The sequence below is a fragment of the Leptosomus discolor genome, chromosome 3 (genome assembly GCF_034619465.1).
Source record: "Leptosomus discolor isolate bLepDis1 chromosome 3, bLepDis1.hap2, whole genome shotgun sequence".
Classification (NCBI taxonomy): domain Eukaryota; kingdom Metazoa; phylum Chordata; class Aves; order Leptosomiformes; family Leptosomidae; genus Leptosomus; species Leptosomus discolor.
The window spans coordinates 35,588,777-35,609,762 of NC_141393.1; the positions used below are offsets into that span (position 1 = coordinate 35,588,777).

Genomic DNA, 20,986 nt, shown 5'->3' on the forward strand with positions numbered 1-20,986 from the left:
AGACTTGGGAACCTTGTAGTGCCGCACTGGTGTTGTTCACAATGAGATTATTTGAGGGAGTTAGAAAATCTGTCCTGGTGGCAGCTGTCAGACAGGCATGCAAAGCTTTTCAATACTTCTGTTGAAGAACCAGCTGGGACTTGGAACTATCCATATGGAAAATGGAATTGAATGAATACGAATGGGGAAATTAATATGAAAACTTTGTGAAGTTCAGTGGAGCAGTAGACAGAAAACATGGTCCTGTTCTGGACAATTCTGGTGTCTCCATGCTTCACGTTACAGAAGCAAAAGGAGTATTTTTCTATGAGTGTATTGACATTTGGCTTTGTATGTTAGGGAGTGTTTCGATTGTGTAGAGCTTAATGATTGTGATGACAAGGCCAATTTCTTATGGGTAAGGATGAGGGGGGAGACCAATGAGGCAGATATCCTGCTGGGAGTCTGTTATAGACCACCCAACCAGGATGAAGAGGCATTCTGCAAGCGGCTGGCAGAAGTGTCACAATCGTTAGCCCTTGTCCTCTTGGGGCACTTGAACTTACCAGATGACTGGTGGAAATACAACACAGCAGAGAGGAAACAGACCAGGAGGCTCCTGGGGGGTGTGTAAGATAACTACCTGAGGCAGCTGGTAAGGGAGCCTACCAGGGGAGGTGCCTTGCTTGACCTGCTCTTTACAAACAGAGAAGGACTGGTGGGAGATGTGGTGGTCAGAGGCCATCTTGGGCTTAGTGACCATGAAATGATAGAGTTCTCTATTCTTGGTCAAGTAAGGAGGGGGGTCAGCAAAACCACAACCATGGACTGCTGGAGGGCTGACTTTGGGCTATTCTGGACACTGGTTGAGAGAGTCCCTTGGGAGGCAGTCCTGAAGGGCAAAGGCATCCAGGAAGGCTGGACATCTTCAAGAAGGAAGTCTTAAAGGTGCAGGAGCAGGCCGTCCCTGTATGCTGTAAGACGAACTGGCAGGGAAGACAACTGGCCTGGCTGAACAGGGAGCTTTAGCTAGAACTCAGGGGAAAAAAGGAGGGTTTACCACTTTTGGAAGAAGGGCCAGGCAGCTCAAGAAGTGTACAGGAATCTCTTTAGGTCATGCAGAGGGAAAATTAGAGAGGCAAAAGCCCAACTAGGACTCAAGCTGGCCACTATCATGAGAGACAACAAAAAAAATCTTTCTACAAATACATTAACAACAAAAAGAGAGCTGAGGAGAATCTCCATCCTCTATTGGATGCAGAGTGGAACATTGCCACCAAGGATGAGGAAAAGGCTGAAGTGCTTAATGCCTTCTTTGCCTCAGTCTTTAATAGTCAGACAAGCTATCCTCAAGGTAATCAGCCTCCTGAGCTGGAAGACAGGGACGGAGAGTGGAATAAACTCCCCATAATTCAGGAGGAAGCAGTTAATGACCTGCTACGCCACGTGGACATCCACAAGTCTATAAGGCCAGATGGGATCCACCTGAAAGCACTGAGGGAGCTGGCGGAGGAGCTGGCCAAACCACTATCCATCATTTATCAGAAGTCCTGGTCAACAGGGGAGGTCCCAGATGACTGGAGGCTTGCCAGTGTGATGCCCATCTACAGGAAGGGCCGGAAGGAGGATCCGGGGAACTACAGGCCCATCAGCCTGACCTTGGCACCAGGGAAGGTTATGGAGCAGTTCGTCTTGAGGGCACTCACATGTGTAGGACAACCAGGGACTCAGACCCAGCCAGCATGGGTTCATGAAGGGCAGGTCCTGTTTAACCAACCTGATCTTCTTCTATGACCAGGTGACCTGCCTAGTCAATGAGGGGAAGACTGTGGATGTCATCTACCTGGACTTTAGTAAACCTTTTGACACTGTCTCCCACAGCATTCTCCTAAGAAAGCTGGCAGCTCATGGCCTAGACAGCTGCACACTAAGCTGGGTTAAAAACTGGCTGGATGGCCAAGCACAGAGACTTGTGGCAAACAGAGCTGAATCCAGCTGGTGGCCGGTCAAAAGCAGTGTTGCCCAGGGCTCAGTATTGGGACCGGTCTTGTTTAACATCTTCATCAATGATCTGGATGAGGGGATTGAGCGCTCCCTCAGTTAAGTTTGCAGATGACACTAAATTGGGTGGGACCGTTGATCTGTTTGAGGGTAGGAAGATTCTGCAGAGCAACCTGGACAGGCTGGATCGATGGGCCAGGGTCAATTGTATGAGGCTTAGCAAAGCCAAGTGCTGGGTCCTGCACTTTGGTCAAAACAACCCCGTGCAGCACTGCAGGCTTGGGGATGAGTGGCTGGAAAGCTGCCCAGCAGAAAAGGACCTGGGGGTGCTGGTCAACAGCTGGCTGAACATGAGCCGGCAGTGTGCCCAGGTGGCCAAGAAGTCCAAGAACATCCTGGCCTGTACCAGAAATAGTGTGGCCAGCAGGAGTAGGGAGGTGATCGTGCCCCTGTACTCGGCACTGGTGAGGCTGCATCTCAAATACTGTGTGCCGTTTTGGGCCCCTCACTACAAGAAAGACACTACCTGAAAGGAGGTTGTAGTGAAGTGGATGTCAGTCACTTCTTGCAAGTAACTAGTGATAGGGCTAGAAGAAACGGCCTCAAGTTGTGCCGGGGAGGTTTAGATTGGACATTAAGAATTTCTTTACTGAAAGGGTTGTCAAACATTGGAACAGGCTGCCCAAGGGAGTGGTGGAGCCACCATCCCCAGAGGTGTTCAAAAATGTGTTGATGTAGCACTTGTAGACATGGTTTAGTGGGCATGGTGGTGTTAGGTTGACGGTTGGATTTGATGATCTTAGAGGTCTCTTCCAACCTAATGATTCTATGACTGATGGAGCATCTGGGCTTCTCATGCAGCTGGTGTCAATGCCAGTAAATAAAGTTCTCCAGTCTTTCACTGGCACACTTAAAGGATTCAGGTAGCGTCCCATCCCTCATGGGATAAAGTAGGTCACCGGATTCCTTTTGTTGCCGTGTTTCATAGAGCCACGCGCCACACACATGGTCATTAGCAAGGTAATGTTATGGCAGCTGCAGGTGTGTGGTGTTTGCTGGCTGTGCCCTCCCCTGGCTCTGCTGATGTGTGGTAGCTGGAAGTCAGTGTAGCAGAGGGGGCTGCCTGCTGCGTACTGCAGGTTGCACTCTGTGAAAACAGTGAACTTGTCCATGTGGTGAAGTGCAAAAGCTTTCTGCTCAGACTGAAGGACAAATTAATATAGTCCATTAGAGGACTGTTCAACCAAGGGAGGCATATGAGATTGCTTTTGCGCTCTGTCAGCAAGTGAGCTGCTGGATTTTTTTTTTATTGTGTGTGCAATTTGAATAATGAATAATAATAGCATATAAGCTACTGTTGTAAATTTATTGAGAGAGACGTGGGTGTTACTTTGGTCCTAACCATTTCACAATAAAAGCATTTCATATCTTAAATATTTGTACTGTTTGCAATTAAAATATGGGATAAAATGGAATTATTCACTGAAACCAAGGTCAGTAATTGTGTGATGTGTGTGCTTAAGGCTTTCGAAAATGCATTGAAAAGAATTTGTCCCTTTGCAGAGAAAAAGAAAATTAATCTCTATAGTTTTAAGAAACTTTGTGTCATTAAGGAGAAAACAAGCTGACTCTGGAATCTGAGATGCTTGAGTATGTATAGCTGTAGTTTTCTTGGGTTTCCTGAGGCATGCTCTTGAATGGTTAAGGAAGTTGGCTAGCTTTGCATTTTTCCACTCTTGGTTCTCCTACACTTTTTCTCCTTTACTATTCTGTTATTTAACAGCTTCTGGGGAATAACGAAAATGTGATAATTTATATTTTTTTCAGTGCCTCTCATTTCCTGATCTTAATCAACCTCAGCAACCAGGATAGGACTGTCTACGACAAAGCTAGCTGAAGGTGCATGGGAGAAATGGCATTGGGACTGTAAAGCTTTTAGCGATGTTAGAAAGGGTAAGGAAAATGAAAAATGCATTTTTGCATTTAGGATTTTTTGTCAGTTTGAATTAATCAGATTACATAGCGGGGAGTCTTGCAGATAATAAAGGAAAGGAAAAAGGAAGTTAGGGGGTGGTGTCCCATTTGAAGGCACATTCTGCCTAACTTGCCTTTGATTAGGGATGAGATATCACTTTTGAATGTGACAGTGACATAGCAAAGGTAGATATGGCAAGATGTCTGGGGACAGAAGTGCAAGATAGTACGGAAAGCTGTCACAGTGAAAAGAAAAAGACCTGTCTGTATCAGAGAGGACACACTGGAAATAATTTTGAAGATTTTTCTGGTGATAAGAACTAATAGTCTAGATTAGCAAAAGATTTTGCAAAGTAGCAAAGATGGTATCGCATCTCTGATTAATATCTATCTACTCTCTCGGGAATCTTACAAATATGAGATAAGGTATACCAGGCTTCCTTTGCAGCTCATATTTGCTTGGAGTTTGTACAGCTCAAGATCATAAGAGGTGCAATTCTTACTCTGGGGAAGTATTCCTCTGTGCATCTGGGAAAGGCTTGGACACTTTAAGAATCTGCTTCATGATGTTTAAGAGCAAAAATATGAAAACTAAGGCATCTAGCGTGACTCTCTAAGTAAAGGGCTTTGATTTGGGATCTGGGATTTATTTAGTCACAACAGATACTCGTGATCCATTCTATTTTGTATCTCTCTGCTAAGATTGGCCAAACCACCTCTTTTCTGAATTTGGAAGTGGGGTAACCCGATCTACACTGCGACGTGGGAAACTGTTCCAATCAGACTGAAAGGCAAATTTGTGCCGTTCTTTGGCTTTAAACATTCTGCAATCATTTTACACTTTTGAAAATCCATTCTCACTGACTTTCTTAAAATGACTCTCCTGCGGGGCAGTGTTGCCCATTTGTATTTGATGTGGAGGGTTGCTTCTGAGAGCAGATTTGTTTCAGTTGTACGTTATGCTACCAACAGATGGATAGCAGCAGCTAGAACTTCAGTGGACTAAAAGCATTTCCATTCGATGTGTTTGGTCAGGGGAATATTCAGTAGTGGCAGGAAACTGGTTGCTCTTTGTGTTTTCCTTTTGTTTCTTTTTCTTTTTTTTTTCCCTCCAAGAACAGAGTGGTTGTGTTGTCCTCCCACCCATAGAGACGGTATTGCTCCTAAAAAGAAATGAGCTAAAATGTGTGCACTTTAAATTTTTAGTAATTCCAACTATCTCTAATTGAGATGATATGAGCGGTTGGTGAGATCATTAAAGACTTTTCTGGAATTATAGGAAAGGGGAGAGGCATTGTTCCATTTTTGTTTTCCACCTTGCAACAGTTCCAGACCAGTGCCAGGAGATGGTTACATATGTGCATGTATTTTAATTGAAATTCAAAGCTTTCTTATGACAATACTGACCTCAGTCCAAAAGACCTAAACTTGTAGTTTATCCTGTAGAGATGCAAAATAACTACATGCTTACGCAAATCCTCCAAGTGAAAGGGAGCGGATTGTTTTGTTGTTGGTTTTTTGTTTGTTGGCTGTTTTTTTGGTTTTGCTAGTATGTGGCAGACAAAAGCCAGCTCATACAAGGAGTAAGGAGAGATACAAAGAATATAGATTTATCTAGCCCATCTTTTCTCAGTACAAGGGTGTTCTTTGTACTATTCTTCTGCATTTTTGCTAGTCCAGTTTCCAATAATTTAACAATGGTGGATCTCATGCTTCTCTTGGATAAGATATTACAAAAAGTTCCTCGATACTTAGTAGTCTTGTCTTTTTCTTTCAGTCTGTGCCTTAAAGTTCAAGAGACCAATCTTGTGCTATTTTTGAAGGTGACTCTGTATGTTTGTATCACAATATTTTGACTTGGTAGCTGCAGTGTATTTAATCCTAATATGTTTATTTGAATCAGAAGCATTACAATACGAAAGCTAATGCAGTTTGTGAATTACTGTACGTAATACCCCTATTCGGTATATTCATAGCATTTCGTTTTTATTATTGCAGTCTTTACTGAGTGCACTGTTTGTCAGAGTTTATAAGGAATGGGCTTTGCTAACACTATTAAATCACTCAAGTGTGCTAAATTATGGCACCAGAGCAGGTGCTATTGTCTCCAGCTCTTTTGGAAAGAAAGGAAAAACCCTTAAATGCATATGGACATTTATACCTAAAGGAAACAATCCTGTCTATTAATATAAAAATATTGTTTTGTACTTGGTCAAGGGAATTCTTGGCAGTCAGTTTAAACTTACACGTATACATAGCACACTGGAGCCTGCTAAGTACCTCTGTTTTCTTTATGGATGGAGCTTTGGTGCCAAGAGGTCTGCACCACATGCAAGCGTAGATATGCTTCTATCTGATGGATTGTCCCGTAGTGAACCACATTGTATACAGGATGTTCAAACACGTATTGATTATGTAGTTCTGTAGTTTACAGCAGAATCATAACCTGATGCTTTTAAGTACATATATGCAATCAATCTTCATGTGAAGGAGTCAGTACAAAAGAAGTATTTTATGCTATACGTTAGACATTAGATTAAATATATGTTATATATATTTTTTAAGCTCATCACCATAGCGTTATTGTGAATCTATACAGTTCTTACAAGCATCATCTTTGTATTGACTATGGACTGTAAATGTATAATAAAGTTCATAGCGTATAACACTATTCTGGTTTTAGTACCAGGTCTCATGGTCAGCTACAAGGGAAAAACTCATATAACACAGATGCAAATTTTTTTATAGGGCTTCTTCTAGTTTTGTTACACATCTGTAAAACTTTCCTTGTAGAAAACTTGTACTCAAGGGGGAAAATTAGCATGTTGATTAGATTTTAGTCCATCATGCAAATAAAATTGAAGTATATATGCTTATAGACTAACTTGCTCCTGGTATTATAATGCCAGCTTCCAACTGATTATTTGCAAAATAGAGACAGTTTGACTCAACTACCACTTCTAAATGTAGAAATTAATACAAAATTTGTCAAGACTGCCTTACGTTAGCAATTTTCAAAAGTAATTATTTTAGCTTACAATGCCTAGCTGTATAAAAGATGATTTATGCTGGTAGTATTTATTTGTAAGTTGGGACAGAGGTACTTGAATGATTCTTCTGGAATAGCTTTCATGTTTAGAAGCTTTATTCCAATCTTTTGGATCTATGAAAATTATAGAAATTAAAAATAAGATTATTTGGTTATAATATGATGATCATGCTATTTACACAAATAGTTGTGTCTGTGTTCACTCTTTAACTCATGTTTTCCAATCATTCAAATTCCTTTCTCTCTCATTCATTATTAGTGGAATTTGTATGTTGACTGTATGTTGTTATCCCTCATTATAGGGTTTTAAAAAAATGTTACTCTGCTGTCACACAGACATCTCTCTACTTGATAACTACATCAGCTGTTACTGCAATGTGTGTGGTGGCCATCTTATGGCAGGGAAAAAGAGCAGGCTTGAAACTAAGTTTTTATTTGTCTGAAATTCAAAAGAACACTGTACAATAGTATTTAGAATACTCCGCACGCAGCTGGGTTTCAGCCTGTAGATGCGTTTGGCCAGTAATGCTCCAGAAAAGATCTGGAGCAGATAAGTATTTGTAGAGAGGCATAGAGAGAGAATGGCCTGAGCTTGGTTCCCAAACCTTCAGGGGAAGACCATACTTGTCAAAGGCAAGGGGCCCAGGCTGAGATGCGTGGAAGAAGGCTGTAGCACACCAGTTCTGTGTGCTTTTGCCCAAGAACAGGAAGGCCATCATGTCCTGCACCACTGAGTTATAAAACCTGCTGCATGCTGCTGCTGTAACCCTGCAGTGATTGTTCTGAGAGTCCTGCAGGGAAAATATAGAAGCCTGCATCTAGAACTGGTCTATTAAGTAAAGGTATAAGTCACTGAATGTGATGTTTCATACTGTAATGACTACTGTGTAGGTGTACATGAACAAGAATTCCTGTCAACAATATGGTCTCTTAATCACTTTTCACCATTACTGCAGGAAATTCTAATTTGCATTTAAGAAATGGTTTGATTTAAAAATAATTTTCCTAGCTCCATACAACCAAATTTGCTCTATCTTGTGTCCCCTCACATGACTTAATGAATTATGTATTTCTAGGCTTTGCAAATAGTATTATTTTTCTACAGTGTCATTAATTTTTTCTTCTTGCCATGATGCTGTCTTACTGTATTTTCTTCAAGTTGCTACAATGAACAGTGACTGAAGATGATTGTGCAGCAAATGTATTAAGTTCCATTACTGTCCGATGTTTCTTTTTCTTTGCATATTCTTACCTATAACTTACATAGTTAAGGAAAATAACAACCCTAAGATTAAAAATAACTGTCTGATTTTGTTTCCTGGTTTCGTTTTTCATTGCCGAAGTTATCTGATTTAGGTCACAGGGTTATGTTTTTGAGACATGTGAAGTCTAAACTTGGATTTGTCTCTATAACAATTATATATATGTATTTTCAGACTAAGTCAGGATTACTTGAAGCAACTAAAGCATTTACACTTTCAGTCTTCAAGAAAGACAATGTGTGTAAATTGTCTTTGCTAGGTGGTGCGCATGAGGGTCTCCAGCACTTGGGTCCTTATGGCAATATCCCAAACATCGTGGCTGAGCTGACAGGAGATAACGTACCAAAGGATTTCAGTGAAGATCAAGGATATCCTGACCCTCCAAATCCCTGTCCTATTGGAAAAACAGGTAATTCTGCTGTGGCCTTCGCACCTCTGTCTTCACTGTATGTCTTTCAGCCCTGTACTAGGCAGTACGACACCTGATCAGCAGTGGGTGTTTTCTTTCATTCTCTGCCCCAGAAGCATTCAGGTGTTTTAGATGAGACTTTTTTTTTTTTTTTTGTTAATGCATGTACCTTCTGTATTGCTACATGACTACTAGAGAAGGTCAGGTGGAAGAAACCATCTTGACCTCAGAGTAGAAGATAGTGAGATTTATGATAGTATCTTGTTCTTGAGGGAGTTCATTTTTAGGCTGGCCCCTGAAAAAGTTATCATTCTGTATAGATGAGATTTACCCCTATTTTAGAGACTTTCATTGTGCCAAGAGGAATGAAACTGTCTGCCCTGATCTCCAACCCAGACCATGAGTCAATATTTAAGATACCTTGGCTCCAAACCATCTGGCTTTATAGCTCACTGAGGGTGCATCTATGCCAAGAAATGGAGAACTATGTGGATGTACCCCAACGCGTTGCACGCAGGCTCGCTCTGGCAGAGGAGCAGTGCAGCCCTGGAGTGCCAGAGCAGTACGGTACCCAAGACACCCAATACGTCCCTCAGCTTGCAGCTGCACATATACCAAGCCATGTGGGTGGCTAGCACTGAAGGATATCTAAAGCACCACTGCATGCACATGATATAGACATACTCTAAGGGAATTGATCTTTTTCCTGTTATTTGAGCCAAGGAATGATTTCCAGTACTGAGAGTAGTAGTAAAACACCCATTGGCTGCCTTTGGAGCTGGAACTGGGAATGAGCACTCTATTTTTCTCTCATTTTTTATTTGTGAGCTAAAACATCCTTTCAAAATCTTTTCTGTTTAGTCTTCTTTTATGTTATTCAGATAATGCAAAACAGTTGTCTGTATTCTTATTAAAAAGTGTTCTAACTAGCTTAGAATTCATCAAAAATAAATATTTGTCATGAAAAGTTTTGCAAACAGTGTTTTTACATTTCATTCAAAAATACAACAAAATATCGCATAGTCCTTGCTTGCTGTTTTCTATTACAGCCCATTTGGTGATGATGCCTGCATCTTTTCTGAAATAATGTCTAATCTTCCATTTTGTTCAATATAGCTGTTGTCTGACAGGTTGCAAATGATGGGCTTAGGTTTTCTCACACACGCAAGCACACACACAGACTTTCTATCTTCTGTGCTTGCCCATAAGACTTCTGTTAGTGATTAAATAAATCAAAAACCTGGTATCCAAAGAAATGCCTTTGAAAATCCCTTCAATTTTTCTTTCTTAGGTGAAATAAAAGTTGTTAGCTAAGCTAATATAATCAGATCTCAACACAGGGGGAATTCTTAGGGAAGTGCTGCCTGCTCAGATAAATGGCTCTGTCGTAGGTACACTGTGAGTGAAGATATTATCTACTAGGATTAGAGTAAAATGTTTTTCAGAGCCTTAAATGGAAATTCAAGTGGTGACTGTATTATGCATACAAATTACCAGGGGCCTTTCTCAATCAGGTCTGTGGATTTGCTTAATGGAAAACAATTTTTCCAGTCACTGTCTACATATGCACGTTTCACAGCCAGAATACATAAGCCTGGAGCACTTGAGCTTGAAGACTTTTGGATTAGCAGTTGCAGAGGGTACACCTATGTCCAGCTGCCATTTGTGATTTCTACCAAAAGACACAGATGCTCTGAGAAGTCCTACAACATTTCTGTTGTCACCTGCCTCTCTCTTGAGATGACCCTGTCCCTGCTGAGACTGAAATAATTTTTAAGTGTTTGTGGTTAACTTAATGGTTTCTGAGTTACTTAACCAGTATGGTTAGTTTTCCCCCATTTCCTGTTAGCAACTTTATTTTTTTCCCATTTTACGGAGAAAAGAGAGAAAGCAAGATCTGTTGGACTTAAAATAACCTCCTCAGGTCATTGAATCAACTAATTTTTAAATCATTTCTTTACTGTTTCCCACATCTAAGGGAAAAAGATAACCCATCTGCAAATCTTTTTAGATGATAATCACACAAGGACAGAAGGGAAGGTCCACAGGTGTGTCCTCTGGAGTGCCTCTGTTCTGGCAGATGTAGCTGCTTGGATGCCCAGCATCATGCCCCAGGTGGTAGTATCTCCTTGCGTATGTCTGAGAGGAACTTGGACTGCAAATTCCCCACGCTGACAAAGCAGTGGGAGCTGCAGGAGCACTCTATCCGAAGAGCTACTCTGGCCTCAAGTCGCTGAATGTTTGTTTAATCTGAAGATGACTTATTTTGGTAAAAAGTCCATAAGCTGATTTTTAAAAGAGGCTCATCCTTGACGTGACACTGTCTGCAAAACCAGACATCTGGACCCATCAGATTAGTTACCAATCTGCAGAAATGTCTTCAGCATAAAACTTCTGCCACATTGCATTTTTGTGAGCTCTTATGATGTGTACATGATTTTCAGACATTTTGAACAAAGTAGCAAAGCAGAAATGGAGCTCCATGAAGAGCTACTCAGTGAAGTAAATACTGTCTTTGCTCACAGCGTTGTTTTACCATGAGCATCAAAAGTATTGCCTAAACAATTTCTACAACTTCCTGCAGGCATTTAAAAATGGAAAGAGGATCCCTTCTGAATCAGGATAACATGCAGTTCTATGAAAAATCAAGCTCGATCGCTAATTTAAAAGAAAACAACAAGCAGGGGGAGATCTTGGAAAATAATTTTGTTTCATTAAGTTGTTGGGGGGGGGGGTTAATTATTTAATTATATCCTAACAAACCCCTTTCAAAAGAAAAAAAACCCTGGTATTTTCCAGTCATCCAGTTCTTTAAATGTCTTTTTTTTTTTTTTTTTTTTAAATTGCATAAATGCATTTAAGAAGTTTGCTGATTAATGTGGTACATATTGTGTGTTTCAAAGCTAGTAAGTGCTCAGTGCTTTTCTAACTTTCATACTTTTGCAGTTGATGATGGGTGTCTAGAAAACACCCCAGACACTGCAGAGTTCAGCAGGGAATACCAGCTGCACCAACACCTTTTTGATCCAGAGCATGACTATCCCAACATGGGCAAGTGGGTGAGTACATGCTTCTTGCTTATTTTTGTTGCATGTGAAGCCAGGTATTGTCTGCTGCATGGGATACTATGAAACCACAAGGAGAATATTATGCTTACTGCTGGAAAAAGTATCACCCTAAGAGAAACGTCTCAAAAAGGGGATCTCGCCCTTAAAATACAGAATGTATTGATGAATGCCTGTGATTGATGAAAAGCCCATAAAAATAGAAAGTAGGAATCCTTGTCCTATTACCTGTCCCAATGCGTGAGAACTATGTATGTGCTTGATAATTGCAAAAAATGACATTTCAAACTACAGTGAACAAGGAACCAAAATTAGTGCAGATTTTAGCACAAGATTTCAAAACATAACAAGACCCTAATTTGAAAGACTATCCAGGTTCAGTGACTATTCACTGTTGAGCTACTTAGGTGCTAAAAAATTAAAAATAAATGGAGTGCAGCAGTGCCTAAACACCTTAAAAAATATAGGTCCAGACATCTTGCTCAAAGGAATCCTCTCTGGCCAAAGGACTTTAGAATACTTGATGCTGCTTCTTTCTCTAGTCAGGTTGTACACTATATTATATTGAAAACCTGTTTTACACATCGCACATAATAAATACAGCAAGCTATACTAAGGGCAAAAATCTTGCTCTGGGCGTACAAGGGCTTTAATAACTCCAGCTAGAATATTTCTGCAGGCTAGAGGCTCCAAAGAGAGCTTTGCCGCTTAATCTTAGATTACATCAGTTAAATGTCCAATCCTAAATCCATCTTCAGGCGCCAGGAAAACAATAACAATGACCATAATTTATGCTTCTAGAGCAAATCATGAAATCTCATTTTACATTGTTATAACACTTTACTTAAGATTGCCCTAAACCAATGCTCTGTAAGGATATGTCGATAAATGGACATGTTTGGCAGCCTCCTCTCCTGCTGTAATTGTGAGACAATGATTCATCATTCGTAATCAAACCAGTGTAAGATTTATTGCCTTAATTACTTATGTGAGTGCTAAATTTCTGGAGAGAATCATGCCAAAAATCCAAATTTTGGAAACTGTTGTTGCATTCTAAGTAATTACCATCAAAGGTTTTCATTTTAAAAACACCAGATGGTGAACTTTCTTATTTATGCCAGATAATACTGTTAGTTTTCTTACTATTCATAAGTAATTTACTTTCATAATACCATTTTGAAGACTATAAAAGCACTTCTGTAAATCTTTGGCCCATAGCAATATTTCAGAATCAAGCGTACATACTGCGTTGTCATCAGCAACATATATACTTACTAAATGGTGGGTAATCATTAGTGAATACTGGCCTTTTTTAATTTCTCCATCCATCACTACTAATTCAGGGGAAAAAACTCCTCATGCATGGATTAAAACAGACTATTAGGTACTAAACAGTAATCATATCTAGCTGCAGCATAGCCAACTCCAGATCTTATTAATTAGAGGTGAAACAGCTGGTAATGTGCATGAGCAAATGTTCTGCCGAGATACAGGAGAATCGCCCCGCTTGCCTCCTTGTTGTATATTACCACACATTAAAAATATAAATACAACGGTATCTGGTTTTATGGCTGGTTTTGTTATTTTTATCTCTCTGGAAAAACAAGAGCAGAAAAGCACTCTAAAAATTAGCCATTTGAGACTTTATAAAGGAGAGATAAAGTAGATCAGATCTTCTAGGTCACTTACTGTCATCTGGATTAGGTCGTAAATGACTGACACAGCTGACTGTGGGCTGCCCCGCAGGTAACTGTGTGCGTCCTTATCTTCCCACTGCCCCCAGCCACCAAAATCCCCTCTGCCCACCAGCAGGCTGTTCCTGCTTCTCCCGTGGAAGAGTCTAGGACCAAATGCCCTGGGGTGTAATGGCTGTGTATTTACACACTGCATCTCCACCAGCTCCTGCGTGCTGTGAAGGCGCTAGGCTGACACCACTGTCTGAAGCCCTCAGAGCCAGTGTGTCTCCTGGACTCGCACGAGCTGGCGTGTGCTCGCAGCTCTCAGGGGAGCTTCTCCCCTGCCTTTTCCTGCCACAGAGCAGTTGAGGCAGTGTTACAGTTCCTACTGACTTGTCCTTTCAAGAAGCCTGCGTGCATTGCTTAGCATAACCACAGTAAAACCCAAATTACATTAGCAGGTCAGAAATAAGACCTGTTTCTTCATGAATAATGGGAAAGGAACAGGTTGCATGGTTTGTTTTGGTGACAGACTGTCATGCTTGCAAAGCTGTTGAACCTCTGCAGTGCACCTCTGTGAATAGTGGCACATTTTATAAGGCTAAAATAAGTCTAGAAGCTGTCTCGTACAGCAAAGTGTATGATTCCATATAGATGCGAAATATTATGTGTAAATACTGCTATTACGTATGAAAATACAAATATATAAATCATGATAAATATATATGGGGCTAGGAGAGGGGAAAAAAGAGGAAGAATTTTCCTGTCTTTGGAACAACTCTCCATACATCAATATTCTGACCAGTGGGAAGTCTTTGGAACAGACTCTGTTTATATGGTGTGATACACAGCTTATACTTTCCTCCTCAGCCCTGAAGACACTTTATTTTTCTCCTTATATGTGGAAACGTAGAGAGGACAGTGGGAATAGTAAGATGAAGGACTTTTGGAGGTTTCTACCCTAGTGTGCAACTATAGTTTCTAAGATTTCTGGGGTTTTTTTCCCCTGAGTTCAGGGGGAACTTGCAGGAGATGCGTACTTTCCATTTGAGTTTGCCTTTTCCACATCTTGTGACTTGACTTCTGAAGAAGTGTTGTTGGTATCCGGAAAGAAGACAGTTGCACGAAGACAGTTTACAATATACAATTTACAATACAAATCTAAAAGCCACTTATATGTAAGTTGTTATTTATTGAAGCTCAAAGTGTTAACCACTACCACGTGTAAAAAGAGGGAGGAAGTTCAGCTGTGTTTTCTGACACTAGTATCAGTACAAATAGACAACTAAAAGCAACTCTGGTTTTCAGCAACACTTCTTTTTACCAAAGCAATGGGTAACATTTCACTCTAAGGGTAGAAATAATGCCAGTTTTGCTTATCAGCTACAGTGGAGGGATTCAAGATAGTACAAAGAAAGGCAAATGGGAAGTAGGGATAAAAGTATTTGACGAAGTTGATCTCCTTGTTAAAGAAGCCACCATGTCTGGCTTCCTAATTTTAATGGAAACCTGAAACTAGTCACTCAGATTTTATTTTATTCCAACTCCAGTTACATTGAGGAACGTTAAGTGCACCTTTCTTTACCAACTGATGTTAAATATGTGGATGCTAATGGTGATTAGGATGGGTTATGGTAGGTCTGGTCTCCCTCTTCAGTTTCAGACAGCATAGTGTTTAATTCAGTGTAGTACACTTGGTGTAACAGAAATTGTCACGTTTCATAGTCCTGATGAGACTGTAAATTGACTGGGGAAAAAAAAAAAGGCCTCCTGAAAGAGTGAAACCTTGCTAATGCAATTTTCCTTTTCAGTTTTGCTTAATAATTGTGTCCAGATTACAGAGCTGCTGATAATTACTGAATTAAAGAAGTGTCAGTGAAGTCTGAAAGATCTGAGGGTAAATCTCTCTCACATTAGTTAGTTGGTTGTAAGCATTTTAACTTCTGAGATTTTTTTCCCATCCAAATACTAACCTGTAGTACCCTAATCCAAGTAGCCAGGAGGGTGCAAAGGAAGCTCCAGGAGGGAGGGCAAAGTAGCAATTCACGTGCAGCGTGTCTCGATGTGAGGTGTATTTTTAACTGGAGAAACTCTTGCTTTCATTACTAACAAGTCCTAGGTGAGCAATGAGAATCATGAGCACTTCACAGCCAAATGGTGGTGGCTGATGAGCTCAAGCCCTTACGCAGTGGAACATATTTTCAGGATTGCTGTTACCATACAAGCACACTCCTAGCTCATGCTCCATAACCTCATTTGCTTTGCACTCCACGTAATGCTTAAGTAGTAGTTACCATCTTAAAACATTCTCAAATAGACTAAACAAAATACTATCTTCCTGAGCAGGAACAGTTCAATTGTGAGGAATTTTCCTGAGTGACAGAAACGTTAGCTCCAATAGCCATGATTTTTTTTTTTATTTCAGATACACTATTTTTCCTCTCATGAAAACTGTAAGGTCAAATAGTTCACAAAGAGAGGCTTCAGCAGTGCTTTGTTTCCTAAAAAGAATAATTTACACATCCATGGGTTTCTTTAAAATGTTAAATTTAAGTTTTCCCAAAGTGAGTTTGCATAATTAACTAGTCAAGAATGTCTCCCTTGGCCAACTTCATCTCTGTTCCCTTTTGGCACAGCTCAGACAAAATATCTGAGGTTGGGCAAGAGATAGGCCTTGTGAATTTGGGTTTTAATGAACATGAGAAGTACAAAACAGACAATTTTGGCAGATTTCATTGTAACACTTGAAAATGTTTGTTTTTTCTCATATCAAGGCTGCAGAGAGGGTAGAAGTGTTTGGTGAATTTGTCTCGCGCTAGAATTACACTTTCTATTTATATAATCAATGTTAGGTCAGTTGTTTATAGCAGAATTAATGGCCTTGTTTATACAGTGTTCTGCTTTTATACATGTAATTCTTTTCTCCTTCCATTTTCAGGTTAGGGTTTAGTTTTGTTTTTCTTCATAATACACAATTGAAACAAAATGTGTTGAGCATGTGTGTGTTATTCCAGTCTTTATTAGAATTCACTACTTGTAAGAAACACAACAATATGTGGATGCACTTATGTAAACTATGGTCAGAGAGGGTTTTTTTGTGGGGGTTTTTTTTGTTTTTTCTTTTCTCATCATAACTTTCTCTTCTGCCAAGATGTTTTTGGCAGTTTTTAAAAGGTTTGCCATTAAAAATGTTATAGACCAAATGGTTTTTAGAAACTTTATTGAGGGCACTACTTAAACAAAGGAAGAGTTGGCGCTGAACTCCTTTCAGCAGAACTTTGCACTGGAAAGTGTTGATATCTGGAAGGGAATAAGCAAAGACAACAAAACAGTAGGAATGACGCCGATTGCCATTTTTAAAAGGAATTAGAAAATCCCTTGTAAAGCAAATATTTTTTGCTCCTGTTCTTGTGTCACCTCAAATGTATAGAAAGATAGAACAGAGGCAGGATTCCTGCTTCCTCTCCCTTCATCTTATTTTTCTTTTTTTCCTTCTTTTTTTTAAATATATATGTGTTTATACTGTGTATCACATAATGGGGAACATCCAGTCTGTATCATTATACCAGCACGCACTTGAAGCACTTATTGCCTGAACACGGATGATAATATAGTGCAACATAGTGGAAAACTACTGGCTTTTTACTTCCTGATAAGAATGTGACTGCTCCTGAAGAACTGCAGAATGTTAGCAGGAATATCCAAATATTTTTTTGTGGTTTATCTTTCCCGTAAAACTACACATCCTTCTAAATGTGCTAATATTTAACAGCAAAAGTAGTATTTTAAAAAAGAGTATAATGAGCTTGATGACTGCATTTTTTCCCCCCTTTCAGAGCAAGAATTTACTCTTTGAGAAGATTAATGGTGGTCCAAAAAGAAGAAAGAGGGTAACTATCAGAATACTTTGTAGCACCTCTATCATCTAGAGAGCTAATAAGAATTAAAATCGTGCTGTTGAAATGAAGAGTTAGTCTAATGCATCTGCATTATACCTTAGATAATGCATGAAGTTGGGGAATCTCTGTGATAGCAGGCTTCAGGACAGTTCACGGAGTGAACTAAATAGCCTGTTGCTTTCAGAAGATGCACATTAATTTTAAAACTTTATATTATCTGTGTTTTAAATTGATCCTATTTGCATAAAACCATTTTAAAGTATTTAAATGTCTTTGAAACAGAATTGAAAAGTTTCCTACTACTATTGGTAAACTTAATTACCATTATCCATGCATGTGAATGTGGTTTTGGGTGTAAATGACAGTAGAACTGGTTCTTTAGCTGGTGTAATTTGATTCACTTACATATTTAGATTTACCTCAGATTAAACTCCTATCTCTGTGTTCCACTTGCTTGAAAGACAAAGAGGCAGGGCTTCTCATCTTTCTGCCTCTGAAACAAGGAGGGGAATCCACATATCACAGAGAACTCTGCACAGTCCACCTCACTATTGTGTCTCTTTTTTTTTTTTTTTTTTTTTTTTTTTTTGGTAGTGTCAGCCTTTTATCAAAGAATTACTTTCAGGCAGAGTGAAAGTCTTTAGCTTTGCTGCTGGTATTTTTTTTTTTTACAAGAAGAAAAAGTAGTTCTCTGCCAGAAAGTAGCTTTTTAAAATATGACAGCACAGTTTATATTGTAAATGAAGTAAATTTGGTTTAAAATAACTGAAGCATGAGTGAAGATGATTTATTTATTTAACTCTCAAACCTAAAGTCCCTGCTGGACAGGGAGAAGATGAGTTGATTTCTTACTGATTCACACATCACTGGTAACAAACACTGTTCAACCATAAGTTAATGATCTGTCTTGAGCTTAGTATCTGCCTCCCGCTTACATTTGATTTTTCGAATTTGTTAGCAGAAAAGGAAAAACTGTAGGCACCTGGTGTTAACTCTAAAGTAAGTAGAATTTACTCTGGAAATAGTTATGTCGAATATTATTAATAGTTAGAACACCATGTTACAGTAGGATTAGTGCAATATGTACATGAGACAAAAAAGGGAAAAAACCACATTTTCTGTCTGCGTGCTGACTAATGTAATTGGATACAAAAGGAATAATGGCTGGAGAAACACAACAGCCACATGGACAGGGGTATCCCAGAATTTTGGAGGTAAAACTTCAGTTTCTCGTTTTGCAGCAGATTTATTTTCTTAGCACAGGCATGTCACTTAATGATAAATTCATTATCATTTAAAGTATTTTATTGTTTTAAGAGTAATACTGTAATGATTACTAATGCTTTAATAATTCAGAATTTTCACTTTATCAGCAGAAGGGTAACCTAGAGCTGTCAGCAGCAGAGTGTATTTTTTCAGAAATCAAAAAGCTCACTGGATTTCCCCTCCTGCCTTCTCAGTGCCTGCCACTCCTTCATGCCCCTCTGCACAGACAGAGTTTAGGGAGGACAGCTTCTGGCAACAGATTGGTCTTTTGGGTCAGAACGTCCCGATTTTAGCTCAAAGCAAGTCCTATGCAACTGTGTATACATGATGCTATCGAGTAACAGTCACAGAGGCACTACTAGAGTCTACAAAACTACATATTCCAAGTATGTGTGTATGTTTATATAATTATAGGTATGTATATAAACAGACATACAAGCATACATACACATAATCAGTATATATAGCAAAGGCATGTATTTACAATTTGCTGCTATGCTATTTTTTTTTTTTTTGCAGCCTTTGCAGTGCAAGACAAGGAAGTCTCCAGTGACCTCTAATTTAACTAGCAATTCTCCCCTTTTTTAAATTTCTACACAAGCATAGCCCTGTCCAGAATCTACTATCCCGAGCACGACAGGAGTGCTTCTGTAATCACTGAGTCATGTTGTCATGGGCTCGGAGCTATGCACAAAGGTACTCAGGAACAGCATTACTTTGAAATCAGCACAGCTGTATAGGATTAAACATTTTTCAGTCAAATCTGCCAAAAATTTTGCATTATGTGTTTTCTTTTGTTGGTTGACAGGGATTCAAATTTTCTTGTATTCTCATTCTCTTCTACTTTATTTCAAAAAGTAGCAAGCAAGTACCATTCCAAAAAAAAGACCAATTAATCTCCCTAAGAATCTTCAAATAATTCCTAGAAGTTTATGTAACAGCCGAATTTCACTAAATTAACATTAAACAGAACTTCTTTAAACAAACACAAACAAATCATTTACATATGCCTTATTTTTAACAATTTAAAGCATTAAATTAGTGTTAGTTTTGTTTTCAGAGATTTTTTCCACATTCATTTCTGGTTCTTAATATTTTTATGTTTTCACTTGGAGCAGACAAAGCACTCAAAAAACAATAGAAGAAAACAAAAGGGCTGCTCTACGCTATTATTAAGCATTAATGGTAGTGTCTACAAATCTGGAGAAACCCAAGGACTTAAAGACAGACAAACCCCAAATCTTTTCCAGAGATTTTAAATACTTGGGAAATCTGAAAATAAATATTTCATGCCTATTTTTAAAACTTTTTTTTTCCTTGCGTAGTTTTGAACTCCTACATTTTGATGAAAGAAGCACAGAAACATCTCAAGGAAAGTAATTTCTATGATACAGTCTGCCTGACAAGAATCAGGAGATACTGGAAAATTTTCATTCCTCCAAATTTTGTCCTTAGGCAAACAATTTTTATTGGCATTAAAAACCAGCACACTAGAATTTTTGCTGTATCTGTGAAGGAGAAAGTATATACTTGGATTTTGTTTACACTGACACTGTAACAGGCCAGAAAGTGGGTGTAAAGATATTTAAGTTAATTCTGAAGCTCCACTAAACAGCTTGATACTTGCAAACACAGTAAATACATTTTATTCCATGGGTATAGATAAAATTTAAGCATAGGCTTTTTACGCTACTATGTTATCCAAACAGTTTTGAGACAGGATCTGTTCATCTTCAGTCTCACATTGTGCTGCTTGCATGGTGCAAAGTGAAGTTAAACCCTCTCCAGGGATGATCTTTCCAGCATTCCCTTGTTCTGGCAGTGGTAGGAGAGCCATTTCCTATGCCAAAACCTTGCTTGGCTCTGCTTCTGTGCCAGCAGTTTTTTATCTCAGCATCAAGAGAGGAAGCAAGGAGGGGTGTCCTGGAGAGGAGATGGGCTGAAGAAGAGGCTTTGGTCAAAAATGGTATCGCGGTATCGAACTTGTCTCCGAGCATAAGGTCCATCAGAGGCTAGGGATTTAAGCTAAAGCTTAACTGCACTTCTCTAACAAGTGTTGTCCTGCCTCAAGAATTAAGGAGTTAGATCCGCTGCTGCTTCTCTGCTGAGCTGAGGAAAGGAGTGGAGCAAAAAGACAGTGTTTAATTCAGACTGTCCTATATTCTCAAAAATCCTCTTTCTCTTGAATTCTTTTTAGTGAATTGGATTAAATTCTTGCACACGAAAATATTAGAAAGCAAAACACTGATTGATGTTTTAGATTTACTCCCTGGGAGCATTTTCTCTTTTTTTGTTCTTCAGTCTGCAAGTATTTGACAGATAAGGAATACATAAATGTAGCCACTAATCCTAGTTACCTTTTATGCGTTTCCCTGTTCCTAATAAGTATAAATAATTTTAAACTTT

At 39.2% G+C, this 20,986-nt stretch overlaps 1 protein-coding gene across 2 annotated transcripts in view; it reads left to right on the forward strand.

The window, feature by feature from the left end:
- The window catches only part of SCG5 (secretogranin V), a 30,109-nt gene that overhangs the window by 9,022 nt on the left and 101 nt on the right, over nucleotides 1–20,986 (forward strand). Inside the window, exons 2-4 of one of the 2 annotated variants that reach the window (XM_009957178.2) lie at nucleotides 8,525–8,674; nucleotides 11,621–11,733; nucleotides 17,252–17,305. In XM_009957178.2, coding sequence (XP_009955480.2) covers nucleotides 8,525–8,674; nucleotides 11,621–11,733; nucleotides 17,252–17,305 — 317 coding nt within the window. The remainder of the gene's footprint in view (nucleotides 1–8,524; nucleotides 8,675–11,620; nucleotides 11,734–17,251; nucleotides 17,306–20,986) is intronic. The other variant, XM_086462021.1, reaches the window with a different exon arrangement.